This window comes from Melozone crissalis, unplaced genomic scaffold, assembly GCF_028551555.1.
Source record: "Melozone crissalis strain CALT ecotype California unplaced genomic scaffold, PUWL_Pcris_2 ptg000108l_1, whole genome shotgun sequence".
NCBI lineage: Eukaryota > Metazoa > Chordata > Aves > Passeriformes > Passerellidae > Melozone > Melozone crissalis.
Genome location: NW_026535885.1, coordinates 500963 through 512980, shown reverse-complemented (window position 1 = coordinate 512980; position 12018 = coordinate 500963). Strand labels below are relative to the sequence as shown.

Genomic DNA, 12018 nt, shown 5'->3' with positions numbered 1-12018 from the left:
GCACGCTCCCGCACGGAGATAAGGCCGGGCCGGGGCCGGGGCCGCGGCAGCGCCCGGCGTGTGGCAACAGGCTCGGAGTGAAACTCAGCGCAAGGCGCAGCTCAGATCCCTATCGGGCACCGCGGCCCACGGCCAGCCCGGAGCAGCCCAAATCCTGCAGGGGGAGAAGGGTAAAACCCTGCATTTACAGCCCGAGAGATGCGGAGCGGCCCCGGTGCGATGGGGAAAGGCAGTCCCGGGCTGGAACTGCTGGGGATGGGCTGGAACTGATGGGGATGGGCTGCAACTGATGGGGATGGGCTGGAACTGATGGGGATGGGGTCTCCCCTCTCTGGGAATGGCCTCTCCCCTCGCTGCTCCCACCATGGGGATTTTGGGGGGTCCCACCTGATGCTCAAAGGCGAGCGCTGACCGTGCCCCGCTTTTTGGGCCGGTCCCTCCGCGGCGCCTGGGAGAGGTGCGGAGCCTCTGCCTCGGTTTCCCCACCTGTGGGAATAAATACCTGCCCGTCAAGCCCTCGCAATTACCGCCGAGGCAATCTCCACATTAAAAACGACTGTGATATGACTTTTTCGGGGGGGGTGGGACCCGTTTTCGCGAGCGGCCACACCCCGTGGCCCATTTCCCAGGGCTGGGGACGAGCCAGCGCTGCCGCGTCGCCGTCCCCCCGAAGGACAGCGCGGCTCCGCCGCCTCCCCAGCGCTCTCAGCAGCTCCACGGGCGCGTCCCGGTGCCGGGGCGGGCGTTGGCTCTGGGGAGAGCCCCGGGGCAGCCGCGGGTGCCGCACCCACCGGGAGGGCAGGGCGTGGGCCGCCCCCCGCGCCCCCTCCCCGGCCCCGCCGCCCGCGGGCGATGATTCACCGCGATTTTCCTTTTAAGGCCGCGCTCGGCGGGGAGGAAGCAGAGGAGGAGGAGGAGGAGGAGGACACTCCTTGGACCCGGCTGGCTCCTCCTGCTCTCGCTCGAGGCTCCGACGCGCAGCCAAAAGCGAATCCCGGCGGCGGCGCTCGGCAGAGGCTCCGACGGCTCCCGGCCCCGCTGCTCGCCCCGCGTCCCAGGCATGGCAAGAAACCAGCAGGTGCAGAAGGCCAAGCTGGCCGAGCAGGCTGAGCGCTACGAGGACATGGCCGACTTCATGAAGGCCGTGGTGGAGCACGGCGACGAGCTGTCCAACGAGGAGCGCAACCTGCTCTCGGTGGCCTACAAGAACGTGGTGGGCTGCCAGCGCTCGGCCTGGAGGGTCATCTCCAGCATCGAGCACAAGACCGAGGAGGGCGACGACAAGGCGCAGGTGGTGAACGAGTACCGGGAGAAGGTGGAGCAGGAGCTGAACGCCGTCTGCAACAACGTGCTGGGCTTGCTGGACAAGTATCTCATCAAGAAGGACGGCGACACCGAGAGCAAGGTCTTCTACCTGAAGATGAAGGGCGACTACTTCCGATACCTGGCCGAGGTGGCCAGCGGGGACGACCGCCTGTCGACGATAGAGAAGGCCCAGGAGGCCTACCAAGAGGCCATGGACATCAGCAAAAAGGAGATGCAGCCCACGAACCCCATCCGCCTGGGGCTGGCCCTCAACTTCTCCGTGTTCCACTACGAGATCGCCAACGCCCCCGAGCAGGCCATCTCCCTGGCCAAGACCACCTTCGACGAGGCCATGGGCGACCTGCACACGCTCAGCGAAGACTCCTACAAGGACAGCACCCTCATCATGCAGCTGCTCAGGGACAACCTCACGCTATGGACAGCCGAGTGTGCCGGCGAAGACGGCGGCGAGGCTGGCGAAGAGCCCAAGAACTGAGCGCCCCCTGCCCCGCTCCAGACCCTTCGGCATCTCTTCGTGGTTTTTTTTTTTTTTGGTCGTTTTTTTGATTTTTTTTTTTTGGTCGGTTTTGGTGGGGAGGAGTCTCAGCTCCCCCCAGCCTGGATACCGGGAGTGGGGGTGGTTTTGGCAGGGTCCCTCCCTCCCTCTGCCCCATCCTCTGCTCTGGGGAGGGGGAGAAGAGGGAGAGGGGGTGCCTCTGTCCCGGAGAGCTGCCAGCCCCCAGCTATTTAACATTTTTTTGTGGGGGTGTCCGGTCTGGCTTGTGCCGGCTCCAAACCCCCTGTCCCAGAGGGCTGGAGCAGCGGCAGGAGGAGGTGAGGGGCTGGGCCGGGGCGAGGGGGGTCCGGGCAGCCCCCCCATTCCGGGAGGGCGTCTCGTGTTGCCTCTGTGCTCCAATAAACCTTCTCCTGCACCTCTGCTCTCGTCTGCCTCGTCTCTCCCTGCGCACATGTCCGGGCAGCTCCAGGCCTGCCTCGCCCCCTTCCCCTCCCAGGGTGGGGGCAGCCGGGCCCCCCAACACTGCCTGCTCTCGATGTCCCCCAGCCCTGGCTGCTCGCTGTGCCCCCCATTCCCCCAGCAGGACCTTGGGCTGAGCTGCGCCCCGTGCAAGGGCTCAGGGGTCTGTGCATCCCTGGGATGGGCGTTTTGGCATCCCCACAAAGAGCTGGCTGCTTTGAGGTGCTCAAAGGTCCCGAGTCCCTGACCCAACCCCGTTAGTACAAACCCAGAGCTCCCCAAAACCTGCCCCTGACACCCCTGTGAGGGTCCCCAAGTCCTCCCCAATGGCCCCTCTAATTCCAAGGAGGAAAATCCACAAAAGCTGCACAGGGACAGCCCTGGGGTGGGGACACCCCTCTCGAGGTCCCACATCCCTCTCGAGGTCCCGCACCCCTCTCAAGGTCCCACACCCCTCTGGAGGTCCCGGCGCTGGGACAGGTGAAAGCTCAGCACTTCTGGCCCTGGCACGGGGCCACGGCGAGGGCGCAGCTCCCTCCGCCTTCCCCCAGCAGCGCGTTTCAACACGAACGATAATTACAATAAAATACAGTCACAGCACCCTGGGCTATGAGCTCACAGAGCCAGCAGGGCCGGGCAGGAGCTGCCTTTGATGGGAGCCCTGGCAGGGAAGGAAAGGCGCCTGACTCAGGACGTGCTGCAGGGGGACGGGGGGGACACGCCAGGCCCCAGCCCTGGCCTGGCCAAATCCCAGCCCGAGGGGTGCAGGGACCCCCTGGGATTTGGGGAATGAGGCACGAGCAGGGACGTGACCCCCTTGGCGCACGCAGGGACTGGGGGAGCGAGGGGCTGGCCTGGGATGTAATGAGGGCCTGGCGTAGGCAGAGCACAAACCAGCACTGCTCACCTGGATGGGACACCTGGAGAGGGGATGCAGAGGGGATGAGCCCCCGTGAGCCCCCTGGGCCTCCCCAGCCCCATCACAACCCCCCTGGTGCTGCCCTGGCCCCCTGGATGGGGTCCCCCAAAGTGTCAGGGCTGGTCCTGGGGGACCCCAAAGCGTGGCCTCCCCCTGGCCCCAAGCTCTGCCAGCCTGGGAACAGCCCCGGCCCTGTAATTAGCCAGAGCGGGACTAACGAGCCGAGGGCTCGCGCTGACCCCACGGCCCGGGGACACCCGGACTGGTTAAACTGGGCACGGCGGGGCTGGAGCTGGCGGGGCTGTGCCCAGCAAGGGGAACCGGGCTGTCTGTCCAGCCCTGGGGCTCTGGGTTCCCCCTGGCTCCCCAGGAGTTAACTGATTTCAACAGCTCCCGAAATTGCAGTGTGGCTGGGCCGTGTGGGAGGAAGGTGCTCCCCGCTCCCAGCCGGTCCTGCAGCTTTTCCAGGCTGGGAGGAGGAGCCCTGGCTCCCAGGACGCTGCTGTGAGAGGCTTGTGCTGCTGGGGAGCTCCCTGGGGTCCTTCTGTCCCCCTGCTGCACCCAGGATGGGGGCACCCAGGTGGAAGGACCAGGGGGACATCGGGACCTCCATCCCCAGCCTGGTCCTTGTCCGGTGTCTGTGGGATGCTCTCGGCATTCCCATCTGCAGGAGCATCCAGAAAAGCTCTCAAATGGATCAGTTTTAGTGTCCTAAACACCCTTAGAGCAGAGGGACTGGGTGCCAGGGCCAAGGAGTGTGCCCACCTCGCAGTCACTGCCCAGCAGGGCCCTGGCACTGCCCCTTTGGTGGCCGTGGGGACAAGGCCACCAAAGCAGGGCTGTAGGGCCAGCAGGGACGTTCTGCTGCCTGCCAAAGGCTCTGCCCAGCCTGGGTGGCAGCTGCAGGACCCACAGGCCTGCCCGTCCTTGTCACCAACCTCCCCCAGGGCTCTGTGCCCAGGGCTGGGGCTGGGCACCACCAGTCTGGGCACCCAGACATGGAGTGCCCATCGTCCCTGGCCTGGGCAGCCTCCTGCCAGGCTGGCACCACTGCCTGCTCTGGGGACCTTGGCGTTTTTGGAGGAGGTTTTATCCCCATTAGAAAGCACCTCTTGATGGGGGAACAGCTTCTGAGCAGGAGCTCCGTGATGGAGCTGGAAATCAGGGCTGGAATCCAGGGGGTACCCAGGAAAGCCCAGTTCTGTGGCTGTGATGGGCGCTCAAATCCCTCCGTCCCCAAAACGACACCCTCAGGGTCAGTGCCACGGTCAGGGTGGGCTCAGCAGCAGGAGCAGCTCTCTCAGGGTGGGCTCAGCAGGTAGGACGAGCTCAGGTCAGGGTGGGCTCAGCAGCAGGAGCAGCCCAGCAGAAAGCTGAGCCCCCTCCCAGGGACGTGCCAGGCTTGGGGTGACTCATCCTGGCCCTTGGCCCCGCCGATTGCTCAAGGCAGTGACAGCAGCCGGTGTCACCTCCCTGGCAGCCCGAGTGTCACCTCCCTGTCCCAGGAGCCCCGCCGTGTCCCCTCCCAGCCCAGGGTGTGTGGGGTGCAGGGACTGGCTCCTGTCACCCTGCATTCCAGCAGGGCAGGAGCAGAGCTGTCCCCTCCGGGCTCTGGGTCCCGGTTCAGCCCCTGGTCCATCTCTGAGAAGTTCCTCGGTGTTAAACTCTGCAGTTTTGGGGCTGAGGCTCTCTGAGGCCTGAGCTTTTCCCGGCTGCAGCACAGCAGAGGATCCTGAGCTGAGCTGAGCAGTTTCCGTCCCAAGGCTGAGGCTGCAGATATTCAGGGCATTCCAATAAAAAAGCCAAAAAGCCACAAAAGCTTTGATGGCTCTTGCGTAACCCAGCCTGACCTGACCGTACCCTTTTAAGCCACCAAATCTCCCAAAGCCAGGAAAAAGCCACTATAAAATTAATATTTTTATGATCCCGTCTCCCACCCCTTCACAGCAGCTACAGAGCTCCAAAAGGAGCAGGACAAGGCCACGAGGCACAGGGTGAGGATGGGATTTCAGCTCAGGTATGGTTAGATTGGCTTCCAGAGCCCCAGCACTGAAATGCAGCTGCTGGGTCCCAGCCAGGAACACCCAGGGAAATTCCTGGGCTCTGGGGAGAGCTGAGGGCCTGGCAGCACTTGGGATTTGCCTTTGGTATCTGAAATCTCAGTTTCATTGGGAAGGGGTCTGGGTGAAGCACAAGCATTGTGTGTCTGCACCCTCCTCTCCCTGAGCTCCTCCTTGTCTCCAAATCCTGGCCACAGAGCTGGGAGATGAGGGAAAAATTCATTTAAATTCCTTGCCCAGCTGCCCAAGACCCCGTTCACACTTAGATCCATCAAGGATCCAGTCTCCAATCCCTCTGCCAAGGGCCAAACCATCCTGTGAGAAAATCCTGCTGCATTTTATGCAACATCTTGGGCAAGAGGCGATGCTGAGTCTGCAGAGCTGGGACTGGGAGCTGTGCCCGCTCCCATCCCTGTGGGGCTGCCAGGAGGCACCCGGGGGCTCCCTGATGTGGACACCCCCCCTGGCACCCCCAGCCCTGCCAATTCACCCCCCAAACCTCCTGATCCACCTCCAGTCCTCCCAATTTATCCCCCAGCCCTCCCAATTTACCCCCAGCTCTGCCAATTCACCCCCAGCCCTCCCAATCCACCCCCAGCCCTCCCAATCAATGGCCCAGCTGCTGCAGGGAGCGCACTCGGAGCCCCAGAGCTGCAGCAGCACAGCCAGAGGGAATCCCAGGGCAGCAGGGGAAGCTCCAGGATTTGGGACGTGGAGAGAGCAAGGCCAGGAGAGGGAAGGTGGACGAGGACACCCAGGGCTGCTCCTGGGAAAGGCCCGAGATGCAAACCACGAGCTGAGTCACACAGGGGCTTTCTCAGCCCAAAGGAGCCGAGCTGGCACTCTGTGTGTGTGCCCTGGACGGGGCAGGAGCTGTGCCCAGCCTGCTGCCCCCAGCCCTGCCAGGCTGAGCCTGCTCCCAGCAGGGCACAGGGCACAGGCCCTTTGGCCTCGGGCTCCACAGCGCTCCTGCCTTTATTTACTCAGCTTCAGCAAACTCCAAGATGAAAGTGAGACCGAGGAGCGTTTTATTAAGAAAGAGTCCATCATTATTTCTAAGAAAAAGAAAAACAAACATCTTTCTGTCCTCGGGACGGCGTGGAGGCGTGCTGGCCTGGATTCTGCCGGGAGTGTGGGGCCCCTGCACGCTCCTCCTGCAGCACACCCAGGCCTGCTGCCTCCACTCTCACTGCACACCGGGCAGCTCCTGCTGGTTTTTCTTCTCTGGATCTGTCTTGGTCATGATGGGGGAAACCTTATCTCGCTGCTTTTCCTTGCTCTCCCTGCCTTCCCTGGCTCAATCTCTCTGTTCCTAAGGGAAGACCCTCGGCCACCTCCCTTCTGCCAAAGCCCTGCTCTGGGCAGGAGGCCTGAAGCTCAGGGGGTCAAACCCACCCAGAGAGGGTCCAGACGCTGCCTGGAAAGGTTTCCAGTGGCTCTGAGTCACAGCCGAAGCTCCGGGTAGGAAAAGGAGAGGTGTGAAAACAGAGGAGCCGGGGAAGGGCGTGTCACAGATCCATCACCTCCTCTTCCACAGCTTTGTCCTGAGATTGCACATACTTCTCCTGCACTGCCAGGGTGCTGATAACGCAGTAATTAAGGAAAACGAGGGGCTGGGCTCAAACACTCCCTTCTGCAGGAGCTCTGAAGTTCCCAGCGAGGAACCAGCCCAGCCTCAGATTAGCCCCAAGGCCATCGGGAAGAGGCAGCATCACCTGAGCTGCTTCTGGCTCTCCCTGATCCCAGGCCTGACAAGTCCAGGAGAATCAATTGTATGGTTGAAGGAGAAGGAAAGATCCACCCAAGGGAAGGTGAGAGAGAGGAAAGTAGTCAAAAGGTTCCTGACAAGTTCACAGTATGAATTCCCAACCTTTGGGGGGTTTGGTGGGGACAGGAGTCTGCCCCGGGCTGGGCTGAGCACACCCCACTCCCCAAGTGTGTGTCACCCTCCAGATGATGAACCCGGGCCTGCAGATTCAGCCTCTGTCCCCCAGGGACAGGGAAATGGAGCCCAGCAGCAGAGAGGATACGAGGAGAAGTGGAAGTCGGCGCCCACAGCCGCCGACATGAGCGCCTGCAGGCTGCGCTGCTCCCGCTCCCCGAAGGAATATCCATTGGCCTTGTCCACAGCCTGCAGCACCTGCCTCATGCTCTGCTTGTCCTGCACAACACGAGAGAGCTCCTGTGCCTGCTGCTCCCCACAGCCTGCAGCAGCTGCCCCATGCTCCGCTTGTCCTGCACCAGAGAGCTCCTGTGCCTGCTGCTCCCCACAGCCTGCAGCAGCAGCTCCCTCCCTCCCTCTCCACGCTGGCCTGGGCCCCGTGGGGCCACCTGACAGCGCCCGAGGGCCGGGGACACCAATGGGGACAAACACGGACAAACAGGGACACCAAGAGGGACACCAAACAGGGACACCAACGGGGACAAACAGGGACACCAAGAGGGACACCAAACAGGGACACCAACGGGGACAAACAGGGACAAACAGGGACACCAAGAGGGACACCAACGGGGACACCAACAGGGACAAACAGGGACACTGTCACTGGCCCTCCACCCTCTCATTCCCTTTCATCACCTTCCCCCAGCCCATTTGCCTGCTGACACTTCTGCCAACTGCCTGATGAAGGGCATTTCCAGCCCTCCCTCCCTCCCCCTTCTCATTATTCGCTGCTCCCTAATTTAACAGGGCTTTAGGTGACCCTCAGCCCAGGCTGGAAATGCAGGCCAGAAGAGCTGAAGGAAGGGGGAGCCTGGATTGCCCACCCCAGGACACAAGGCCCAGGTAGCCCCTCAGCCTTTTTCTTTCCTTTGGCTGCCACAGATCATTTACAATCTGGCTGTGCTCTCCTGCTTTCCCCGAGTCTCTCCAGAGCTGAGGTTTGCAGCCCCGTGGCTCTGAGCACACAAAAAGCAGCTGCAGCACATGCAGGGCTCCCTGCTCCCTGCTGCTGGCCCACCTGGACGTTGAGGGGCACGAAGGACACCAGGCTGTAGTCCTCAATCACCTCCACCAGCTTCTCGTTGAGGCGGCGGAAATTCCTGAAGAAGGGATCGGAGGCCAAGTGGTCCACGAGGTAAGAGAGGTCCAGCACCTCGGTGTAATAATCCAGGTTGAAAGCTGCAGGGCGACAGGGAGCTCTGAGGGCAGGCTGGCAGCTGAGGAGCACAGTGGGATCTGCAGTTCCCCACCCAGCCCCATTCTCACACAGCTGATTCGCACCTGGCACCCCAATTCCACTCCCCTGCCCCTCAAATTCCATGTGCAAGGCCAGAATGGAGCTCTGAGCCCCCCTGCATGTGGAAGGAGCCAGAAGAGCTGAGGTGAGAGCTCCCTTTTCCCCCAGAGCAGGCTGTGGTCAGCAGATCCTCACCCAGTTTCCCGTAGTGCTCGATCAGGTCCATCTTGGAGAGGACGTTGACGTGGGGCAGCTCCACGTGCAGCATGGTGGACAGCGAGGTGCAGAGCACGGAGATGAACTTGCCGGGGTCTGTGCAGTAGTGGGAGTCCACCAGGTGCACGGCAGCCAGCTGGGCAGTGAAGGGACACAGTCAGAGGTGCTCTTGCCCCGTGAGCAGCCCACCCTGCCCGTGGCACAGCCTGGAAGGGGCACAGGAGAACCTGCCCAGGCCTGGCTGCACCTCCTGGGGAATGAGCTCCCACCTCCTGCCCACTAAACAGCACCAGAGAATCCTGGCTTGGGTCAGAGGGGAGCCAAAGCCCCCCCCCGTGCCAGCAGCAGTACCTGCAGCTCACCACCTTCTGCTGGGAGAGTCCCCTGCGGTTGGCACTAATAATTAATAATTGCACTAACGAGCACTTTGATTCCCTGGGTTTTGTGTGGCTGTAACGATGCGGTCCCAGAGCTGAGGAAGTCACTCCAAGTCAGGGCTCTGGGGCTGAGTCACAGCAGCAGAGCCCAGCCAGTCTGGGGCTCCCAGGCAGAGCAGGACCAGCCCTGCACAGGTCTCATTTTAGCAACTCCAGTCCCGTGTCCACTCGCCCCAATGAAAATAAGCTCTAATGTGCAGATTCCCAGTGACATTCCCAGGCAAATGAAGCTGCCCTTCTTGCTCAGAGCACGCAGGGTTTGCAGTTGGTGGTGCAGCCCCGCCGCAGAGCAAGCGCAGCGTCAGCAGCTCGGGGCTGCTCCCACCTGCAGCTCCCGTTGTGCAAGAGCCCAGAGCCCGGCCCAGGGCTGCTGCAGGGCCCTGCTGGGGCTGCAGGGCTGTGCTGGGGCTGCAGGGCCCTGCTGGGGCTGCAGGGGTTGTGCTGGGGCTGCAGGGCTGTGCTGGGGCTCCAGGGCTGTGCTGGGGCTGCAGGGCCCTGCTGGGGCTGCAGGGGCTCTGCTGGGGCTGCAGGGCTGTGCTGGGGCTGCAGGGGTTGTGCTGGGGCTGCAGGGCCCTGCTGGGGCTGCAGGGCTGTGCTGGGGCTGCAGGGCTGTGCTGGGGCTGCAGGGCTCTGCTGGGGCTGCAGGGCTGTGCTGGGGCTGCAGGGGCTGTGCTGGGGCTGCAGGGCTGTGCTGGGGCTGCAGGGCTGTGCTGGGGCTGCAGGGGCTGTGCTGGGGCTGCAGGGCTCTGCTGGGGCTGCAGGGCTGTGCTGGGGCTGCAGGGCTCTGCTGGGGCTGCAGGGCTGTGCTGGGGCTGCAGGGCTCTCCTGGGGCTGCAGGGCTGTGCTGGGGCTGCAGGGCTCTGCTGGGGCTGCAGGGGCTCTGCTGGGGCTGCAGGGCTCTGCTGGGGCTGCAGGGCTCTGCTGGGGCTGCAGGGGCTCTGCTGGGGCTGCAGGGGCTGTGCTGGGGCTGCAGGGCTGTGCTGGGGCTGCAGGGGCTCTGCTGGGGCTGCAGGGGCTCTGCTGGGGCTGCAGGGCTGTGCTGGGGCTGCAGGGCTCTGCTGGGGCTGCAGGGCTGTGCTGGGGCTGCAGGGGCTCTGCTGGGGCTGCAGGGCTCTGCTGGGGCTGCAGGGGTTGTGCTGGGGCTGCAGGGCTCTGCTGGGGCTGCAGCAGGGCCTGGCACGGCCCCTGCATTCCTCAGGGCAGTGCCCAGGCTCCCGGCACACACAGAACCCACCCTGCTGAAACCCCCCTGGGCTGGGGGAGGATCCTGCAGCACAGCAGGACACACTCCTGCCCAGCCCTGGGAGTGCTCAAGGACAGCCTGGGGTTCTCTGCAAGGTGTCCCTGCCCATGGAATGGACTGGAACGAGACGGGCTTTGAGCTCCACTCCAACCCAACACATTCTGGGATTCTGTGTGAAGTGTGAGGAAGAAATCTGTGCTCCTGCTCCCACTAAAAGCCCTGACAGGCCATTCTTTTGCCAATCTCTCCTAGTATAAAACAGGGCAAAATTCCCCTCCTTCCCTGATAAAGCCACGTCACCTAAAGCCCACAAACCTCCTGAAGGCAGCAGCCACGAGCCCCCCCAGCCCCAGGGCTGTGGAGCTGCCTGCGGCTCCCCCAGCCCATCCCTACCCTGAAATTCCACTTGGCCAGCTGGGCCAAGACGTTCTTGAGGGCCTGGTGGTGGGTGTAGAGCTCCACCTGCCCGGGGCAGTCGAAGAGCAGGTAGTGCCCGCGCAGCGCCCGCAGCCGCTCCCGCAGCCAGTCGGCGTTGGCCTCCAGGTACTCCATGCAGTAGAGCAGCCCCCCGTTGGGGCCCAGCCCCAGGCTGCCCATCACGTCGGGCAGGGTGACCAGCTCGCCGATGTCCAGGGCGCAGGGCCCGGGCAGGGCCTCGTTGGCAGGGTCCAGGTTCACCACGGCCACGGGGCGGCCCAGCCGCGCCAGGAACTCCCGCATGGCCTGGCAGTAGGTGCTCTTCCCCGAGCCCGGGGGGCCGATCACCACCTGGCCAAAGGCCAGCGAGCTGGGCCGGCTCTCCTCAGCCATGCTGGGTCATCCTCCTGCTGCTGCCGGGCTGCGGGGACACGGGGACAGGCTCTGACACAGGGGACACACGGACAGTGCCCCAGTGAGGGTCTGTGTTCATAGGGACGGGCTCTGATAGAGGGGAGAAGCAGGGACAGTGCCCAAGTGAGGTCTGATCTGTGTTTACAGGGACAGGGTCTAATCGAGGGAACAACATCCCATTGAAGGCATGATCTGTGTTTATAGGGCCCATTTATCCCCACCACCCCATTTGTTCCCGAGTTTCCCTCGTGCTCCCTCTTCTCCGTCACGACCCTCCTTCCCCGCTCCCGCTTTCTCCCTCCCATCTCCCGTCCTTGCCCAGTCCGCTTCATCCCCGGTTATACCCCCCCCCCCATCCCGGTTATCCCCCTTGTCCCGGTTTCCCCCCGCTATCCCGGTTATCCCTCCCCCATCCCTGTTATCCCTCCCATCCCCGTTATCCCTCCCCAGTCCCGGTTATGTCCCCGTTATCCCGGTATTCCCCACCTCGGTCCCGCAGGCCGCTCACCGCCGCCGGTGCCCCCGCGGTGGGTCCGGGTGCCCGCGGGCCCCGAGCGCCGCGTTCCGGGCGCGGAGCGGCCGCCGCTCCCACAGCGCCCCCTGGCGGCCGGGGGGACGCGCAGCCCTGCCCGGGACTCGGTCACGGCAAGGGTCGCGGGTTCGAGTCCCGGCGCCGGCTCTTGTCCCTCCAGCACCGCCCCAGCCCCGCTTTTTAACAAATCACAGAATAAATTGGGTTGGAAAAGGCCTCTAAGACCATCGAGCCCTAGCTCTGACCAAACACCACCATGGCGCTGAGTGCCACACCCAGTTTTTCCTTAAACATCTCTGGGGACAGTGACTGCACAACCT

At 63.5% G+C, this 12018-nt stretch overlaps 2 protein-coding genes across 2 annotated transcripts; one reads left to right on the top strand and one right to left on the bottom strand.

The window, feature by feature from the left end:
• Window positions 1-886: 886 nt before the first annotated feature.
• Window positions 887-2141, top strand: SFN (stratifin). The gene has a single exon (XM_054292329.1). The coding sequence runs from the start codon at window positions 1061-1063 to the stop codon at window positions 1799-1801; it is 741 nt and encodes a 246-aa protein (XP_054148304.1). The 5' UTR covers window positions 887-1060; the 3' UTR covers window positions 1802-2141.
• A 4124-nt stretch (window positions 2142-6265) lies between these two features.
• On the bottom strand, window positions 6266-11710 carry GPN2 (GPN-loop GTPase 2). The gene is made up of 6 exons (XM_054292312.1): window positions 11675-11710; window positions 10729-11173; window positions 8635-8791; window positions 8221-8381; window positions 7291-7421; window positions 6266-6841 (listed from the first exon to the last, which is right to left on the bottom strand). Exons 2-6 carry the CDS (start codon window positions 11143-11145, stop codon window positions 6769-6771), a joined length of 939 nt encoding a protein of 312 aa, XP_054148287.1. The 5' UTR covers window positions 11146-11173; window positions 11675-11710; the 3' UTR covers window positions 6266-6768.
• Between the last annotated feature and the right edge of the window lie 308 nt (window positions 11711-12018).